The sequence below is a fragment of the Dendropsophus ebraccatus genome, chromosome 1 (assembly GCF_027789765.1).
Source record: "Dendropsophus ebraccatus isolate aDenEbr1 chromosome 1, aDenEbr1.pat, whole genome shotgun sequence".
In the NCBI taxonomy this organism is placed as follows: domain Eukaryota; kingdom Metazoa; phylum Chordata; class Amphibia; order Anura; family Hylidae; genus Dendropsophus; species Dendropsophus ebraccatus.
Genome location: NC_091454.1, coordinates 162,805,622 through 162,821,755, shown reverse-complemented (window position 1 = coordinate 162,821,755; position 16,134 = coordinate 162,805,622). Strand labels below are relative to the sequence as shown.

At 42.2% G+C, this 16,134-nt stretch overlaps 1 protein-coding gene across 3 annotated transcripts in view; it reads right to left on the bottom strand.

Annotated features, from left to right (window-relative positions):
- GALK2 (galactokinase 2) overlaps positions 1–16,134 on the bottom strand; it is a 172,797-nt gene that overhangs the window by 121,852 nt on the left and 34,811 nt on the right. For 2 of the 3 annotated variants that reach the window (XM_069983250.1, XM_069983267.1), the window contains exon 3: positions 12,766–12,889. The exons of the other annotated variant lie outside the window; for it this stretch is intronic. In XM_069983250.1, coding sequence (XP_069839351.1) covers positions 12,766–12,889 — 124 coding nt within the window. The remainder of the gene's footprint in view (positions 1–12,765; positions 12,890–16,134) is intronic. 3 annotated transcript variants of the gene reach the window in all.

Below are 16,134 nucleotides of genomic sequence, written 5' to 3'. Positions count from 1 at the left end.
AGCGAACCTATGCTCTGCGTTTGAATCCTGCTGCCTGGAGAAGATGGATACAGCCTTAGGCTATGTGCACACACAGTAAGGGACCGGCTGTTCCGTGACTCGGACGGGTCACGGAACGGCCGGTCTCTGAAAAGATCATCCCGGCAGGTACTGCATCCATGCGTGCTCGCATCAGAACTCCCCATTTTACGAAAATATACGGTGTGTGAACATAGCCTTAGCCTGTAATGTTTATTAAAAAAAAAAAATCAAATTAATGACCCTAAATGAAATACCAGACATTCCCTTCAAATGTCCTCCACATTATATCTCCACCAATTCAAAAGGGACTGAATCTGACATTGCGAGTTCTAATTCTTTAAGCAGTAGATATAGCTGTCTAACACAATCAGCGCAGTATAACAATGCTGTTAATGTTGGATTTTAAAAAGCCTGCAAATCTGGACCATGTTAGCTGAGTATTCTACTTATATCATCTTATTAAATCAAAAACCCTCTCTATTAAGAGATGTTCAGAGAAACCCAGATTGGAACATTACTGGAATTTATGCACTCTGTGGATTAAGATAATATTGGCAGTAAACTAGCTCATCCGCCATATGCCTGGGGTTAGTCTTGGGGCACATGAATGCACACTAGCTGTGGTCTGTGAAATGCTAACCATAATGTAATAAGACAACTATTATCAACATAAAGGAAAACACAACACATGGATACACTGCAATTATTTAATCATTTATAATTTAACCTCAAACTGGAACACATGATTGCAGAGCTTTAGCAACCTAGACTCAATCTAAAGAAGACTCTGCAAATAATAGGAATTGAGAAATGCACAGGTCTTGTATATAACAGCGACAGTCCATTGATGTCCCTTATATAACAATCCAAAGATGCCCCCATCACAATAGTAAAAGCATATAGATATTAGTTATATAACAATGACAGCCCATAGACATCTACCACCATAAGATGGACCACATAGCAGTGCCAGCACACATTCACTTCCCTCTTGCCTACCCACAAGCTCCATCGCAGGTCCAGCTGCTAAAATTCAAGTACCATATTTTTAAAGGGGGAAGGGTCCTTGGTCTTTATCATAATCATTTACAGACTGGTGTACCAGCAGATACCAAACAACTATTTCAATACTATGAGAGATTACACACTGTTGCATACCCAAACTAAAATCTGTCAATTCTATCAAGCCAAAGACTTGACCGGCATCTGACCTAAGGATTATCTCATGTTCTGTCATTGATGTCTGCCCGCCATTTTGGAAAAGAAAATAGAACAGCGCTCCATAGCACAGGTAAGGAGATATGAATGAGCGGTGAGAGGATAGTATATACGACTCTCACCTGATGCGGTTGTGCAATGGAGAGGCACAACACTCAACAAACGCATACATTTATTGTATAAAATACATTAATGGCGACACAACTCGTTTCCAAACCGAACTGGTTTCTTTCTCAAGTGTCATCTGCCTCACACCCCACTTTACCTACATATATATCCACCTTCTTGATGACGTCAGCATTTAGTGATAGGTTGAACACTTTGACCCCTAGTGAACCCAAGGGATGGTAGCTTTCAATTACAAAAACACATATACACTCTTGTATGGAATACATAAACCCATAAATATATATATATATATATATATATATATATATATATATATAAAACAACCATTAATTTTTTTTTTTTTTTACGAACATTCTCAATAGTTTCATTCAAACCATAAGGTGATAAAGTGCATAATTTGAAGATCCAATACGATTCACGATTGATAAGGTGCCTGTATCTATTGCAGCGTGTCTCCGGGATGTGTTCTAAAATTGTTAAAGTAAGGTGCTTGGGGTCACTGTTATGTTTTAGAAAAAAATGTTTCGAGACACTATGTAATAAATATCCTTTTCGGATATTTGACCGATGTTTATTCATGCGGGAACGCACTGTCTGAACAGTGCGTCCCACATATTGTAGTCTACATGAGCACTCCAAAAGATAAACTACAAATTGTGTGGAGCAATTAGAAAGGCCTGTGGCAGAAAAAATTTCTCCAGTACTCTGAGATGTAAAAGTAGTACCTGGATTTCGGGGTATCCAATCACAACAGAGACACCTTGCATTGAAACATTTCACAGTTCCTAGTGTTCTATCTCCATCCCTCTTATTTCTCGCCTGTATGACGTTGTTTGTATCCCTTTTGGGTATTCTACTTGGGGCAAGGTAATTACGTAGACTCTTTGTTCTTCGAAAAATTATATTGGGATTTTTTGGGATACTAGATTTTAAAATAGGATCATCCCGAAGAATTGACCAGTTTTTTTGTAGATATTTCTTAATCTGCATAGCCCCACAATTATACTCGGTCGTGAAATGGAGTCCAAATTCATTATTAAATGTTTTCTTTTTCTTTATATTTATGTTACTTTTTTCCTTAATTTTTTTCAATATATTTCCTTGTGTTGTGGACTTATTTAGATTATATGCATAAAAGAATAAAAGAATTTTAAAAAATGCATATAATCTAAATAAGTCCACAACACAAGGAAATATATTGAAAAAAATGAAAGAAAAAAGTAATATAAATATAAATAAAAAGAAAACATTTAATAATAAAACATTTTAATAATGAATTTGGACTCCATTTCACGACCGAGTATAATTGTGGGGCTATGCAGATTAAGAAATATCTACAAAAAAACTGGTCAATTCTTCGGGATGATCCTATTTTAAAATCTAGTATCCCAAAAAATCCCAATATAATTTTTCGAAAAACAAAGAGTCTACGTAATTACCTTGCCCCAAGTAGAATACCCAAAAGGGATACAAACAACGTCATACAGGCGAGAAATAAGAGGGATGGAGATAGAACACTAGGAACTGTGAAATGTTTCAATGCAAGGTGTCTCTGTTGTGATTGGATACCCCGAAATCCAGGTACTACTTTTACATCTCAGAGTACTGGAGAAATTTTTTCTGCCACAGGCCTTTCTAATTGCTCCACACAATTTGTAGTTTATCTTTTGGAGTGCTCATGTAGACTACAATATGTGGGACGCACTGTTCAGACGTGCGTTCCCTCATGAATAAACATCGGTCAAATATCCGAAAAGGATATTTATTACATAGTGTCTCGAAACATTTTTTTCTAAAACATATCAGTGACCCCAAGCACCTTACTTTAACAATTTTAGAACACATCCCGGAGACACGCTGCAATAGATACAGGGACCTTATCAATCGTGAATCGTATTGGATCTTCAAATTATGCACTTTATCACCTTATGGTTTGAATGAAACTATTGAGAATGTTTGTTAAAAAAAATAAAAAATTAATGGTTGTTATATATTTTTTTTTTAATGGGTTTATGTATTCCATACAAGAGTGTATATGTGTTTTTGTAATTGAAAGCTACCATCCCTTGGGTTCACTAGGGGTCAAAGTGTTCAACCTATCACTAAATGCTGACGTCATCAAGAAGGTGGATATATATGTAGGTAAAGTGGGGTGTGAGGCAGATGACACTTGAGAAAGAAACCAGTTTGGTTTGGAAACGCGTTGTGTCGCCATTAATGTTTTTATACAATAAATGTATTTTAATCTACTTCATATGTTCGTCTGGATCTACGCCCACCATTTTGGGTCACTGTTTAGAATTTGACTAAATGAATTCATCTGTGAAAAAAGGCACTTTACCTCCTCCACTGATGCGGTGTGTCCAAGAGCTGTATGTATGGGGGTTTGTTTCTTTCTGTAACATTTTACCTTTAAACAGGTAGACATAACATATCCTGTTTGTGAAGCGGTAACCATTCCTATGTCTATGGGCTCCATGTCAGCTTGAAAGGTATCACTGATGCTCCGTATGTCTTGATGGCTACAAGTCTGGAATTTATAGAACAAATCCGGCGCTGATAAAAAAAAAAAAAAAAAAAACCTGAACTGAAGCTTTAGTTGGGGTCTTCATTTTTTCTTAACTTCCTGTTTTGGGCTTTCCCATGATGCACTTTGTCTCCTGTGATGTCTAACTGACTCTGTAAAACTGTTGGATGGGTTACAGATTGCTCACCCAATCAGAGCTGAGCAACCTGAGTCATCTGACAAAGGGAGGCTGGCTTAACAGGGCTTAGACCCACCTCCCTCTTGATGATGTCATTGTCACAAAATGGCTGCCACAGAAAAGCCTGGGGTCAACAGTCATTAGGTAAGGCCCCGTTCACACTGAGCAAGAACGTCGGAATCCCACCTCCGCTGCCATCGCTCTCTGCTCAAAGAAATGACATGTCACTTTTTTGTTATTAACCCCTAGCCGCACCAGGACGTTATTGTACGTCCTGGCAGGAGGTTACTTTCCGCACCAGGACGTACAATAACTTCCCGGCTCCCGGTGCTCACTGTTTACACAAACAGTGACCGGGAGCTGAAACTAAACTGTCAGCTGATAGCTGACAGTTTAGTGTAGCTGCTGCTGGACCCCCTGAAGGGGTCCAGCACAGGCGATCACCGGCATCAGTGGATCGGTAACAATCCACTGTTGCCGGTGAAGCAAGCGGTAAATCCCCGGTCCCGGCCATCCCCCTCCCCTGATGGTGTGTCCTCTGTTTCCCCTCCCCTGATGGCGTGTCCTCCGTTCCCCCTCCCCTGATGGCGTGTCCTCCGTTCCCCCTCCCCTGATGGCGTGTCCTCCGTTCCCCCTCCCCTGATGGCGTGTCCTCCGTTCCCCCTCCCCTGATGGCGTGTCCTCCGTTCCCCCTCCCCTGATGGCGTGTCCTCCGTTCCCCCTCCCCTGATGGCGTGTCCTCCGTTCCCCCTCCCCTGATTGCGTGTCCTCCGTTCCCCCTCCCCTGATGGCGTGTCCTCCGTTCCCCCTCCCCTGATGGCGTGTCCTCCGTCCTCCCTCCCCCCTCCCCCTCTGATGCGGTGTCCTCCGTCTGCCCTCCCCCCTCTGATGCCGTGTCCTCCGTCCTCCGTCCCCCCCCTCCTCTGATGCCGTGTCCTCCCCAGATCCTCCCCCTGCTGCTGTGCCATCTCTCCCCCCAATCGCCGCCGCCGCTCCTCTGCCGGTACTCACCGGAGGGCCACAGTCAAGGTCGCTCCTTCCCCCTCCTCCTGGCAGCAGCACTGGCTCGCCGGATCCCGGAGCTCAGAGTGAGTTCCGGACCGGGGAGCCAGTGCTGCGAGGAGGTGGGGGAAGGAGCGATCTCTGCTGTGACCCCCTCCTGCTGCAGCAGCATGTACCAGTGCCTGTGTAATGACGCTGGTACATGCTGCTATATACTGTGATTGGCAGCTCTGTGATCAGAGCTGTCAATCACAGTATCTGATCATGGATGCAGGTTCTGATCCCTGACTTTGTGAGGGATCAGAGCCTGCATCCATATAGTGTAAAACACACACACACACACACTAAAAAGTGCCCCCTCCCCTGTGATCTCCCAGTAATAAGGGAGATCTTACTTAGTGTCCGTCAGTCAGCGTCCGTTAGTATGCGTCAGTCAGCGTTTGTTAGTAAGCATCAGTCAGCGTCCGTTAGTATGCGTCAGTCAGCGTCCGTTAGTATGCGTCAGTCAGCGTCCGTTAGTATGCGTCAGTCAGCGTCCGTCAGTCAGCGTCCGTTAGTAAGCGTCAGTCAGCGTCCGTTAGCGTCAGTGTCAGTCAGTGTCCGTCAGTATCAGTCAACGTCCGTTAGTAAGCATCGGTGTCAGTCAGTGTCCGTTAGTAAGCGTCAGTATCAGTCAATGTCCATTAGTAAGAGTCAGTCAGCGTCCATTAGCAGGTGTCAGCAAGCGTCAGTCACCTTCCGTAAGTAAGTGTCAGCCAGCATCAGTCAGTGTCCGTTAGTAAGAGTCGGTCAGTGTCCGTTATTGAGCATCAATCAGCCTCCGTTAGTAATCGTCAGTCAGCATCTGTAAGTAAGCTTCAGTCAGCGTCCATTAGTAAGTGTACGTAAGCGTCAGTCAGTGTCCATTACTAAGCATCAGTGTCCGTTAGTTATTGTCAGTCAGCATCCATAAGTAATTGTGAGTAAGCATCAGTCAATGTCCGTTAGTAAGTGTCAGTAAATGTCCGTGCATTTACTGCTAGAGCAGGAGAGCACACACAGACAGAGGTGCTCCTTCTCTTCTGAGCCCTGTTGCGCGCCCATACAATACTTTATGTTCACTAATGGGGTATTTCTGTGCTCAGGAGAAATTGTTTTACAAATATCGGGGGGCTTTTTCTCCTCCAACTGTTTTGAAATTTGAAAAATTTGGGGTTTCACCAATGTATAAGTGTGAAAAATGTGATTTTTCATTTTCACGGCCCACTTTTGCAAAAAACTGTGAAAAACCTGTAGGGTCCAAATGCCCACTGTACCCCTTGTTACATTCCTTATGGGGTGAAGTTTTCAAAATGGGGTCACTTGTGGGGGGTTCCCACTGTCTCAGCACTAGGGGGGGCTCTGTAACTGTAACATGGTCTCCTACATTTATTCCAGCCAAATCCACACTCCAAAATTTAAAGGGGGCTCCTTCTCTTCTGAGCCATGTTGTGCGCCTGCACAACACTTTACGTCCACAAATGGGGTATTTGTAAAAACTGCAGATTCAGAGGAATAAATGTTTTATTGCATTTCACTTTTTATAGCTGTGCGGTATGAAAGAAATAGGATTGAATTGGAATATCTGCCAAGAAAATGGAAATTTTTACTTTTCACGCTTACTTTGCAGTTATTCCTGTGAAATGCCTAAAGGGTTAAAAACTGTTTTAAATGTCAATTTGAATACTACAAAGGGTGAAGAGTTCAAAATGGGGTGAATTATGGGGGTTTCTTGTATACAGGCCTCTAGAATATGCTTCAAAACTGAACTAGACCCTAAAAAATTCTGAGTTTAAATTTACACAAAAATTTAGGAAAATTGCTACTAAACAATAACGGCCTCTAAAATCCTAAAAAAGTTAAAACATATTCACCAAATGCTGCCAACATAAAGTAGACATGTTATAGATATGAATTAATCAATATCCTTTGTGGTAGAACTATCTTCCTTAATGGCAGAGACTTTCAAATTTAGAGAAATGCAATTTTTTTCAATTTTTCACAACATTTTAGAGTTTTTCACAAAAAAAAGTTAAAGGTATTGGCCCAAATGTACCACTAACAAAGTAGAACATGTCACGAAAAAACAATCTTGGAACCACAAGGATCAGTAAAAGCATTCCAGAGTTATTAATATATAAAGTGACACATGTCATATTTGGAAAATTTGGCCGTGTCATAAACACCAAAACTGGCTGTGTCCCCTAAGGGTTAAGGCCTTAAAGCTGTGTACAGAAGTCCTCATACAGAAAGGGGGTGAGAATATCACTTATATATTTTGTGGATGTTCAAAAAGGAATTTGTTTTTGTAAAACAAGCTACATTCAGTTTTAGGAGGGATGCTCCCTCAGCTTTTATTTGTTTCAAATCAGATTTTTTTTATTGAAACTTTTTTCTACACACAATACATTTTTTCTCCCCAATACACCCCCCCCCCCCCCCGCCCATCAAACTGTCGCACCCACCTCCCAATTAGTTTCCCTCTAACCGGAACATATACAATCACAAAATACAATCAGTGGAGGTTGTCTCTCTCAAGAGAAGGGGATTTGAAATAATCCTACAAATACAAAAATATAAACCAGTCTCCTATCAATGGAAAACATTCTCAGTGCAGTCTAAACATCAAAAGAATAGAAAGTTGTTGACACTATTAAGAACAGCATCCTATCCTGCAGGCAGCGGACGTGAGGGGGACCAGTCCCTACACAGTCATGGATGGAAAATCCCATGTTCACAGAGAGCAGGCTCTCCAGCCCATTCCATCTACAGTTGCCATCTAGGATATTGGGTCCAGTGCAATAACATGCCACACAGGCTAAAGACACAAAGCAAAAAAGGTACTGTTAAGTTAAGTGACTAATCAATGCCCCTCTCCCTTCTATTCTGATCCACCAGCATTAGAAAGGACTCCATGGCAGTCCTTTTTAAGAACCGAGTAGGCAGTCTAGGGGTGTCAATCCATGGGCCCCAAATAGACTTGAATTTGAACATGGCTTTTCTTTACTTATAAACACCTTTCTCCAAGCGAATGACCACATTTAATCTGGAGATCCATTCAGTGACTGTTGGTGCAGTCGGCTGGATCCAGTATTGCGCTATAAGTTTGCATGCCTGATAGAGCACCCTGCAGACTGCACACTCAAGTCCCGAGGGTTCTTCATCTGATGACACTAGACCCAATATACACTTGAGTGGTTCTGGCGGTATTATGACCTTATGGATTCTCTTAATCAGCACCAAAGTGTCTCTCTAGAAGCACTCTAGTTCTGGGCAGGACCACATGAGATGCAGAATGTGGGCGTCCTCAGCAGCGCATCGTGGGCAATCAGCATTCGGGCGAAGCCTTATCCTATGCAATAGTCTGGGTGTTCTATAAACTCGGTGAATCAAAAAGTTGTAATGTACGGTAAGTTTCTGATACCGATAATTTAGGGGTTAAAGCTAGCAGCTCTGCCCATTGCTTAGCGGTGATGGGACCCACATCCTCCTCCAAGCAACTCTTAATCTCTAATGGTCTACAGTCATGGTAGGAATCCAATAGCTTCCTATAGATAATAGATATGAGTCCCTTAGAGTCTTTAGCTTTAAGTACCAAATCTAGGATGTAATGAGAGGATATTTCCAGAGACAGGCCCCCAAATTGGGACTCCACTGCATGTTGGAGTTGTAAGTACCTGAAGAACGCTGAATGGGGCAGGTCCAGGTCCGCCTGCAACTGTGCAAACGATTTAAATATACCATTAAGATACAGCTGTGACACTACCATTAGCCCCTTATCCTTCCAATACGCCATGCCGTCCAGTTTAAATAAATGAGTGAACCCTGAATTTCCCCACAGAAAGGTATACTTAGTATGATGTGTACATTTCAGAAATATCTTAATCTGAGCCCATATTCTACGGAGCATATGCAATAGGACCGGGACATCTGGTGGCCTCGTCTGAGACGCTATCTCTAGTAAGAATATTGGGCATTGTCCTCCCGCCGCCTCAGAGAATAACAACCCAGATGGGGTACTATATTCTAATCCTCCCCAACCTCTAAGCTGTTGGAACTGTGCTGCCAGGTAATATAAATATGGGTTGGGTACCGCTAGACCACCCGCCTCCTTACCCTTTTGTAAGGTGTCAAGTCTAATTCTAGGAACCTTTCCATCCCAAATCAAATCCCTGTAAAGGGTATGGATTTTCTTAAAATAAACAGCCGGAATCCATACGGGGGCATTATGTAAGACGTATAAGAACTGAGGCATCAGTATCATTTTTGTAAGGTTAGCTCGACCTACTAGAGAAAGAGAAAGCCGGTGCCAGGTTTTAACTTTTTGGGCCACCCTAGTTAAGAGTGGAGACAGATTGAGCGCTATATATTTAGTAATATCGGGATCCACCTGAATTCCCAAGTACCGAAAACCGTTCGCCATCGGGATTCCATATGCTTCAACCAGAGCCCTAGATGGCAAGGGGTCCAGAGGCAGTAAAGCAGACTTGTCCCAGTTGATAAGTAAACCAGAGAACTGGCCAAAGGAGGATATCATGACAGGCAGCAAAGACTGAGAAATATCACCCAAAAATAGCAGCATATCATCCGCATATAAGGCAATGCGGTCCTCTATGCTGCCATGCCTGAATCCCACAATCTCCTCTGAGGTTCTGATTAGACAGGCCAACGGTTCTATTGCAAATGCAAAGAGAAATGGGGAGAGGGGGCATCCCTGTCGAGTGCCTCGGTTCAGGGCAAAGGGTTCTGAGTTCTGATAAAAGGCCATTAACCCTAAGTCTGGCAGAGGGGCCAGAGTACAGCAGTTGGATCCATGAGATATAGGTAGGGCCGAAGCCTATGTGCGAGAATACTCCCACTCGACACGGTAAAAAGCTTTGGCAGCGTCGAGTGAGAGCACAGCCCTGCATCCCCCTTTTCCCTCCCTCGGAGCCTGCAGATTATAATAGAGCCTCCTAATATTATCGGCAGTGGATTTGCCAGGCATAAATCCAATTTGATCTCTCTGCACCAGGATGGATCAAACTTTCAGTAGTCTGTTGGCTATTGCTTTAGACAAAACCTTGATGTCTACACAGAGCAATGAAATAGGCCTATATGATCCCATATGAAGAGGGTCTTTCCCCAGTTTAGGGATTAATACAATAACCGCCTCCCTCATCGAGGCAGGTAGTCTCCCCTCCTCAACAGCACTATTAAAGGTGGTAAGCAAATGAGCCAATAGATCACTATTAGAAATGAGCGAACCTGGAGCATGCTCGAGTCGATTCGAACCCAAACTTTCGGCATTTGATTAGCGGTGGCTGCTGAAGTTGGCTAAAGCCCTAAGGCTATGTGGAAAACATGGATATAGTCATTGGCGGTATCCATGTTTTCCAGACAACCTTAGAGCTTTATCCAAGGTCTGCAGCCCCCGCTAATCAAATGCTGATCGTTCGGGTTCGAATCGACTCGAACCCAAACCCGGTTCGCTCATCTCTAATCACTACTATGCATTTTGAAAAACCCAGCAGGGAGTCCATCTATACCTGGGGAACGTTTATTGGGAAATGCTGATAATGCGTTGTGCAGTTCCTCCAGCGTTAACTGGCTGCCCAACATATCTCTCTGCGCCGCTGACAATCTAGGAAGAGCGATACTAAATACATAGGGGGAGATTTATCAAAGGGTGTAAAATTTAGACTGGTGCAAACTTCCCCCAGCAACCAATCACAGCTCCTCTTTTCTTTCACCAAAGCTGGAAGCGGAGCTGTGATTGGTCGCTGTGGCCAGTTTGCACTAGTCTAAATTTTACACCCTTTGATAAATATCCCCCATAGTCTCTGACCGCTGCAGCCGGGTGAGTCATTTCGGAAGAATAGGTGTCCTCATAAAATTCAGTCATAGCACGTAATATATCACTATCCTCTGATATGAGAACGCCACTAGAGTCACTAAGCTGTGATATGTATGAGGGGCCTTGTTGTACAGACGCTATTCTTGCTAGCAGTCTACCTGTACTCTCGTCACTCTCTAAGCAAGATAGATTCTGGAAGAATCTCTAATTGTCTGCCGTTTGTTCTAGGTGTTCCTTAACCCCTTAGCGACCCATGACGTACCTGGTACGCCATGGTCCCGCCGGGACCCCGCTCTGAACGGCGCTGATCCCGGCTGACATGTGCAGCCGGGCAGTGCCTCTATTAGCCGGCGCGGGTCCCGTTGCCGCGCCGGCTAATTAAGCACTTCAATGCAGCTGTCAAACCTGACAGCTGCATTGAAGTGCTTCATGCACAACATCCCTGGTGTCTAGTGGGTCGGATCTCCCCCCCCGTGATGCGATCGCGGGGGGGGAAATCCGTTCTTCTGGCCGGTCTGGCACTCAGCGTCGCAATGACGCTGATCCCGACTCGGCAATAGATTGCTGTGGCCTGCAGCAGGCCATAGCAATCTATGACCGATCTAATCGATCTTTGCTGTGTATATACAAGTCCCCCAGGGGGGCTTCTAGTTGATGTAAAAAAAAAAAAAGTACAAAAAAGTGTTTTTATTAATAAAAAAATCCCCTCCCCTAATAAAAGTCCAAATCACCCCCCTTTTCCCATTTTATAAATATGAATTAATAAATAAATAAACAAATAAATAAACATATTTGGTATCGCCACGCACGTAATCGCCCGAACTATTAATTAATCACAATCCTGATCGTCCACGGTAAATGGCGTCAGCGCAAAAAAATTCCAAAGTGCAAAATTGCGCATTTTTGGTCGCATGAAATCCAGAAAAAATTTAATAAAAAGTGATCAAAAAGTCGTATATGCGCAATCAAGGTACTAATAGAAAGTACACTTCATAGCGCGATAAATTACACCTCACACAGCCCCATAGACCAAAGGATAAAAGAGTTATAAGCCTGGGAATAGAGCGATTTTAAGGAACATATATTTGTTAACAATGGTTTGAATTTTTTAAAAGCCATCAGATAATATAAAAGTTATACATGTTATATATCGTTGTAATCGTAACAACTTGAGGAACAAGCATAACAAGTCAGTTTTACCCCAGGGCGAAAAGCGTAAATGCAAAACTCCCCGAAATCAAAACAAATTCGTTTTTTTTTTTTTCAATTTGATTTTTTTCTGGTTTCGAAGCATATTTTATGGAAAAATAATGCCTGCCATTGCAAAGTACAAATGGTTTCGCAAAAAACAAGCGCTCATATAAGTCTCTAGGTGAAAAAATATAAGCGCTATGGACTTTTAAACATAAAATGGAAAAAGCAAAAGCGCAAAAACGAAAATTGGCTTTGACCTTAAGGGGTTAAACATCGTCTCGGCCTGATCCCAATTTCTCTTTGCAGCTTCCGAGGGAATACTAATACACTGTCGCTCAGTGTCAACCACCCTTTTTTGCAAATTATCATGTATTTCCCTGGTCTTAGTTTTACATATACTAATGCTCTTAATTAGTATACCTCGGACTCCCTCAGCTTTTATTAGTGATGGATAGAATCACATCTGCTGTAAATCAAATCTGGCCACAATCAGGAAAGTTGACAACTTCTAGGAATCTTACCATCAGACAATATGGAGAGATCTTAGAGGTGTAGATGGATTCAAAACAAAATAATTTAAAATAATGAATTTTAAATATAAAAATACATGCTATGTTAATAATGGAAGTAAAAAATACTCACAAATAAGATGAATTTGTATTGGATAAGTGAAGAATATGAGAGTCAACAGGTTGAACAGCTGCTAGAATATCTTGTTCAATAGCCATTGGAAGAACTGCATATCCACAGTAGTCTATGTGCTCCCCTACGACACAAAGCAGAAATCTAGATTTGCAAATATTAAAGGATTTATCTAGGATCAAAAACATAGGGGCTTTCTTCCAAAAACAGCAGCACACCTGTCCTCTGGTTGCGTGTGGCACCACAACTCATTCACTTTATTGAAATGGAGCTGTAATATCACATAGAAAATGAGGACAAGAGTGGCGTTAAAAGAAAGGCTAGGTTCCCACTGCGCTTTTGCAATCCGTTTTTTTATCTGTTTTTTGCAAAAAACGGATAAAAACGGATGTTTACGGATGTAAAAAAAAAAAATGGATTAAAACGGATCCGTTTTTTTTTAAAGGACACAAAAGTAGTGTCAGCTACGTTTTTGTGTCCGTAAAAAAAAAAAAAAACAGATCCGTTTTGATCCGTTTTTTTTTCTTTACAATGGAAGTCAATGGAAAAACGGATCAAAACCGATGCACACAAAAAAACGGATTGCAAAAACGCAGTGTGAACCTAGCCAAAGCTGATGGGTTTTTTTCCCAATCCTGGATAATCTTTACGTTTATACTTTCATCAAAGATATAAGACGCTGCTTCCTTTGTTATCCTCCTGCCATAAATCTTCAACATAGATTTGCTTACCTCTCCGCCCCAGCTCTGAAACAACCAAAAATCCATTGTTTAGGGATCTTAGTTCTGTACATCCTGATTTGACCTCCAAGTTGAGCAGTTGCTCAGTACTACGATTCCAAGAATACATTACTTTTCCTCAGCTCACAGCCCTCCTACCCTGCCTACTCTCTCCGTAGCACTTTCCATCTAGAGCTGTTGCAGAACATCTTATTTCACAGCAGACTAATACACAGTCACACAATGAGGTTGCAGCACCTGCTGCATTTATTCCCCGTCTGCTCTTCCTGGGGCATCATTCATGATGGACATATGGACATGTATCTTTTTTTCAACCATACTAATTATGTAACTATGACAAGTGTGCCGTAAACACTCCTAATTCTCCCTAAATGTACCATTGGGCATGTATATATGACAGGGGGATGACGATGATGTAAGCTGTAGGGGTTGTCAGACATGGTGACAATACAAAGGGGGTGAGGATAGAGATCAGAGAGATGAGATCCAGCCAAGCCTTCTGTGACATCAGAAGATTGTCTCAGGACACCATATTGAGTAGTTCTTGTGTATAGCACACAAAACAAGATTGTGACTTCACCACAAAACAGGTAAAAATGTGAAACAACAAGAGCAATGTAAAATGGAATGTATCATGGAAGTTGCAAAACTCCCAAATTTCCCTTCAGCGACTCCGTACAATATCACTTTGTGAATTGGAATGGTCTGACAATGTCGTGGATTGCTTGTAAATCATAATGTTTTAAAATAAAGGGTCTCCATTTCTTAAAAAACCTTCTTAGTTCCAGAGTCTTTATGCCTCTCTGTGTCTATCTTGTCAACACCAAAAAATACTTTCAGTTGTGCTACTACCATAGCAATATCGGGTACAGTGGGCAATAACCAGTTAGTGAATAAGCACCGTAAGGCAACCAGTAAGGTGATATTGGTTCATATCTGGGGTATTACCCTGGGGTATTACCCTGTTATCAGCTGCTGCTTCGGGGGTCTCAATTGGTGAAACAGGAGCACTTTCGGGGCCAAATCTAGTGTAATCCTATAATTGGTATGGATGTACGACATTATCCTGGTCCAATAGGAGACTGTGGATTGGCATGTCCACACTCCATGCCACAGATTAGTTAGGGGGGTATGACACTTAGGACATTCTGTGATCCTATCAGGGAAGGATGGTGACGGAAGAATATTGAACCCATACAATGCTGAGTGAGAAAGCTTAAAGTATTTTTCCCACCATCTTTCGCTAATAACACATTTTCTAATTATTGCCCCACCCGCTAAGATTACTTTAGTAATGTCCTCGTCGCCTGTCAACTGCGTAGTTCTTTTATTTCTGCATTCCGCTGCTCTGCTCGGAACTTGACACTTGACGTGGCAGACCTACTCAGTCATTTAGCGGCAGTGGCAGGACACTGCTATAGTCACTGAATGGCTCAGCAGGCATGCTACGTCACAAGTCCCATGTTAATACCAGGAAGCGGCTGCATACCAATGACTGGAACAGTGGAATGTGGGTGGCAGCGCTGGATCCAGGAAAGTAAGCAGATGTTTGTTTTTTTTTCACCCACTCCGGGCAAGGGGTCCTGGCTGGAATACACCTTTAAGGGAAGTGCCTAAAGATGGCAATATTTAGTTTGCCTGGTCACAAAGATGTATGCCTCTTTGATCATACATGGAAAAAAAACCAACCCTTTTTAGGCTGGGTTCACACTATGTATATTTGAGGCTGTATTTGGTCCTCGTGTCAGGTCCTCATAGCAACCAAAACTAGGAGTGAATTGAAAACACAGAAAGGATCTGTTCACACAATGTTGTAATTGAGTGGATGGCCGCCATATAACGGTAAATAACTGCCATTATTTCAATATAACAGCCGTTGTTTTAAAATAACAGCACATATTTGCCATTAAATGGCGGCCATCCACTCAATTACAACATTATGTGAACAGAGCCTTTCTGTGTTTTCAATCCACTCCTGGTTTTGGTTGCTATACAGCCTTAAACATACAGCCTCAAATATATGTAGTGTGAACATAGCCTTACTGTGATATTGAACAGCGCAGAATTAAGACAAGGATGTCACGGTAAAAGCCATTAGTATCTTAGATGGTTAATTATTTATATTTCGTAGATAATTTTGCCTTACAGGCAAACAACATGCACCATATATACACAGTGGGAGAGTTTTATCAAACTGGTGTAAAGTGAAACTGGCTCAGTTGCCCCTAACAACCAATCATATTCAACCTTTCATTCCTTACAGACTCTTTGGAAAATGAAACATGGAATCTGATTGGTTGCTAGGGGAAACTGAGCCAGTTTCACTTTACACCATGTTTGATAAATCTCCCCCAGTATACACACTTTATGGCCAAAAGAATGTGGACATTAGCCAATAACAACTATAACAATTTGTGCGACATCGCATTCCATTCCAAAATCATAGGTATAATTATGGAGCGCTGGAATCTGATTAGTTGCTGGGGATATTGCTCGTTTTTTCTTTTATGCCAGTTAAGAGGAATCAGCCCTCTTAAAAGGGAAACTATCAGCAGGTTTGACGAATCTAACCTGCTGATAACTTCATCTCTTGCATTCATGCTCTGTGCTGTTTCCGTGTATTTAGGCT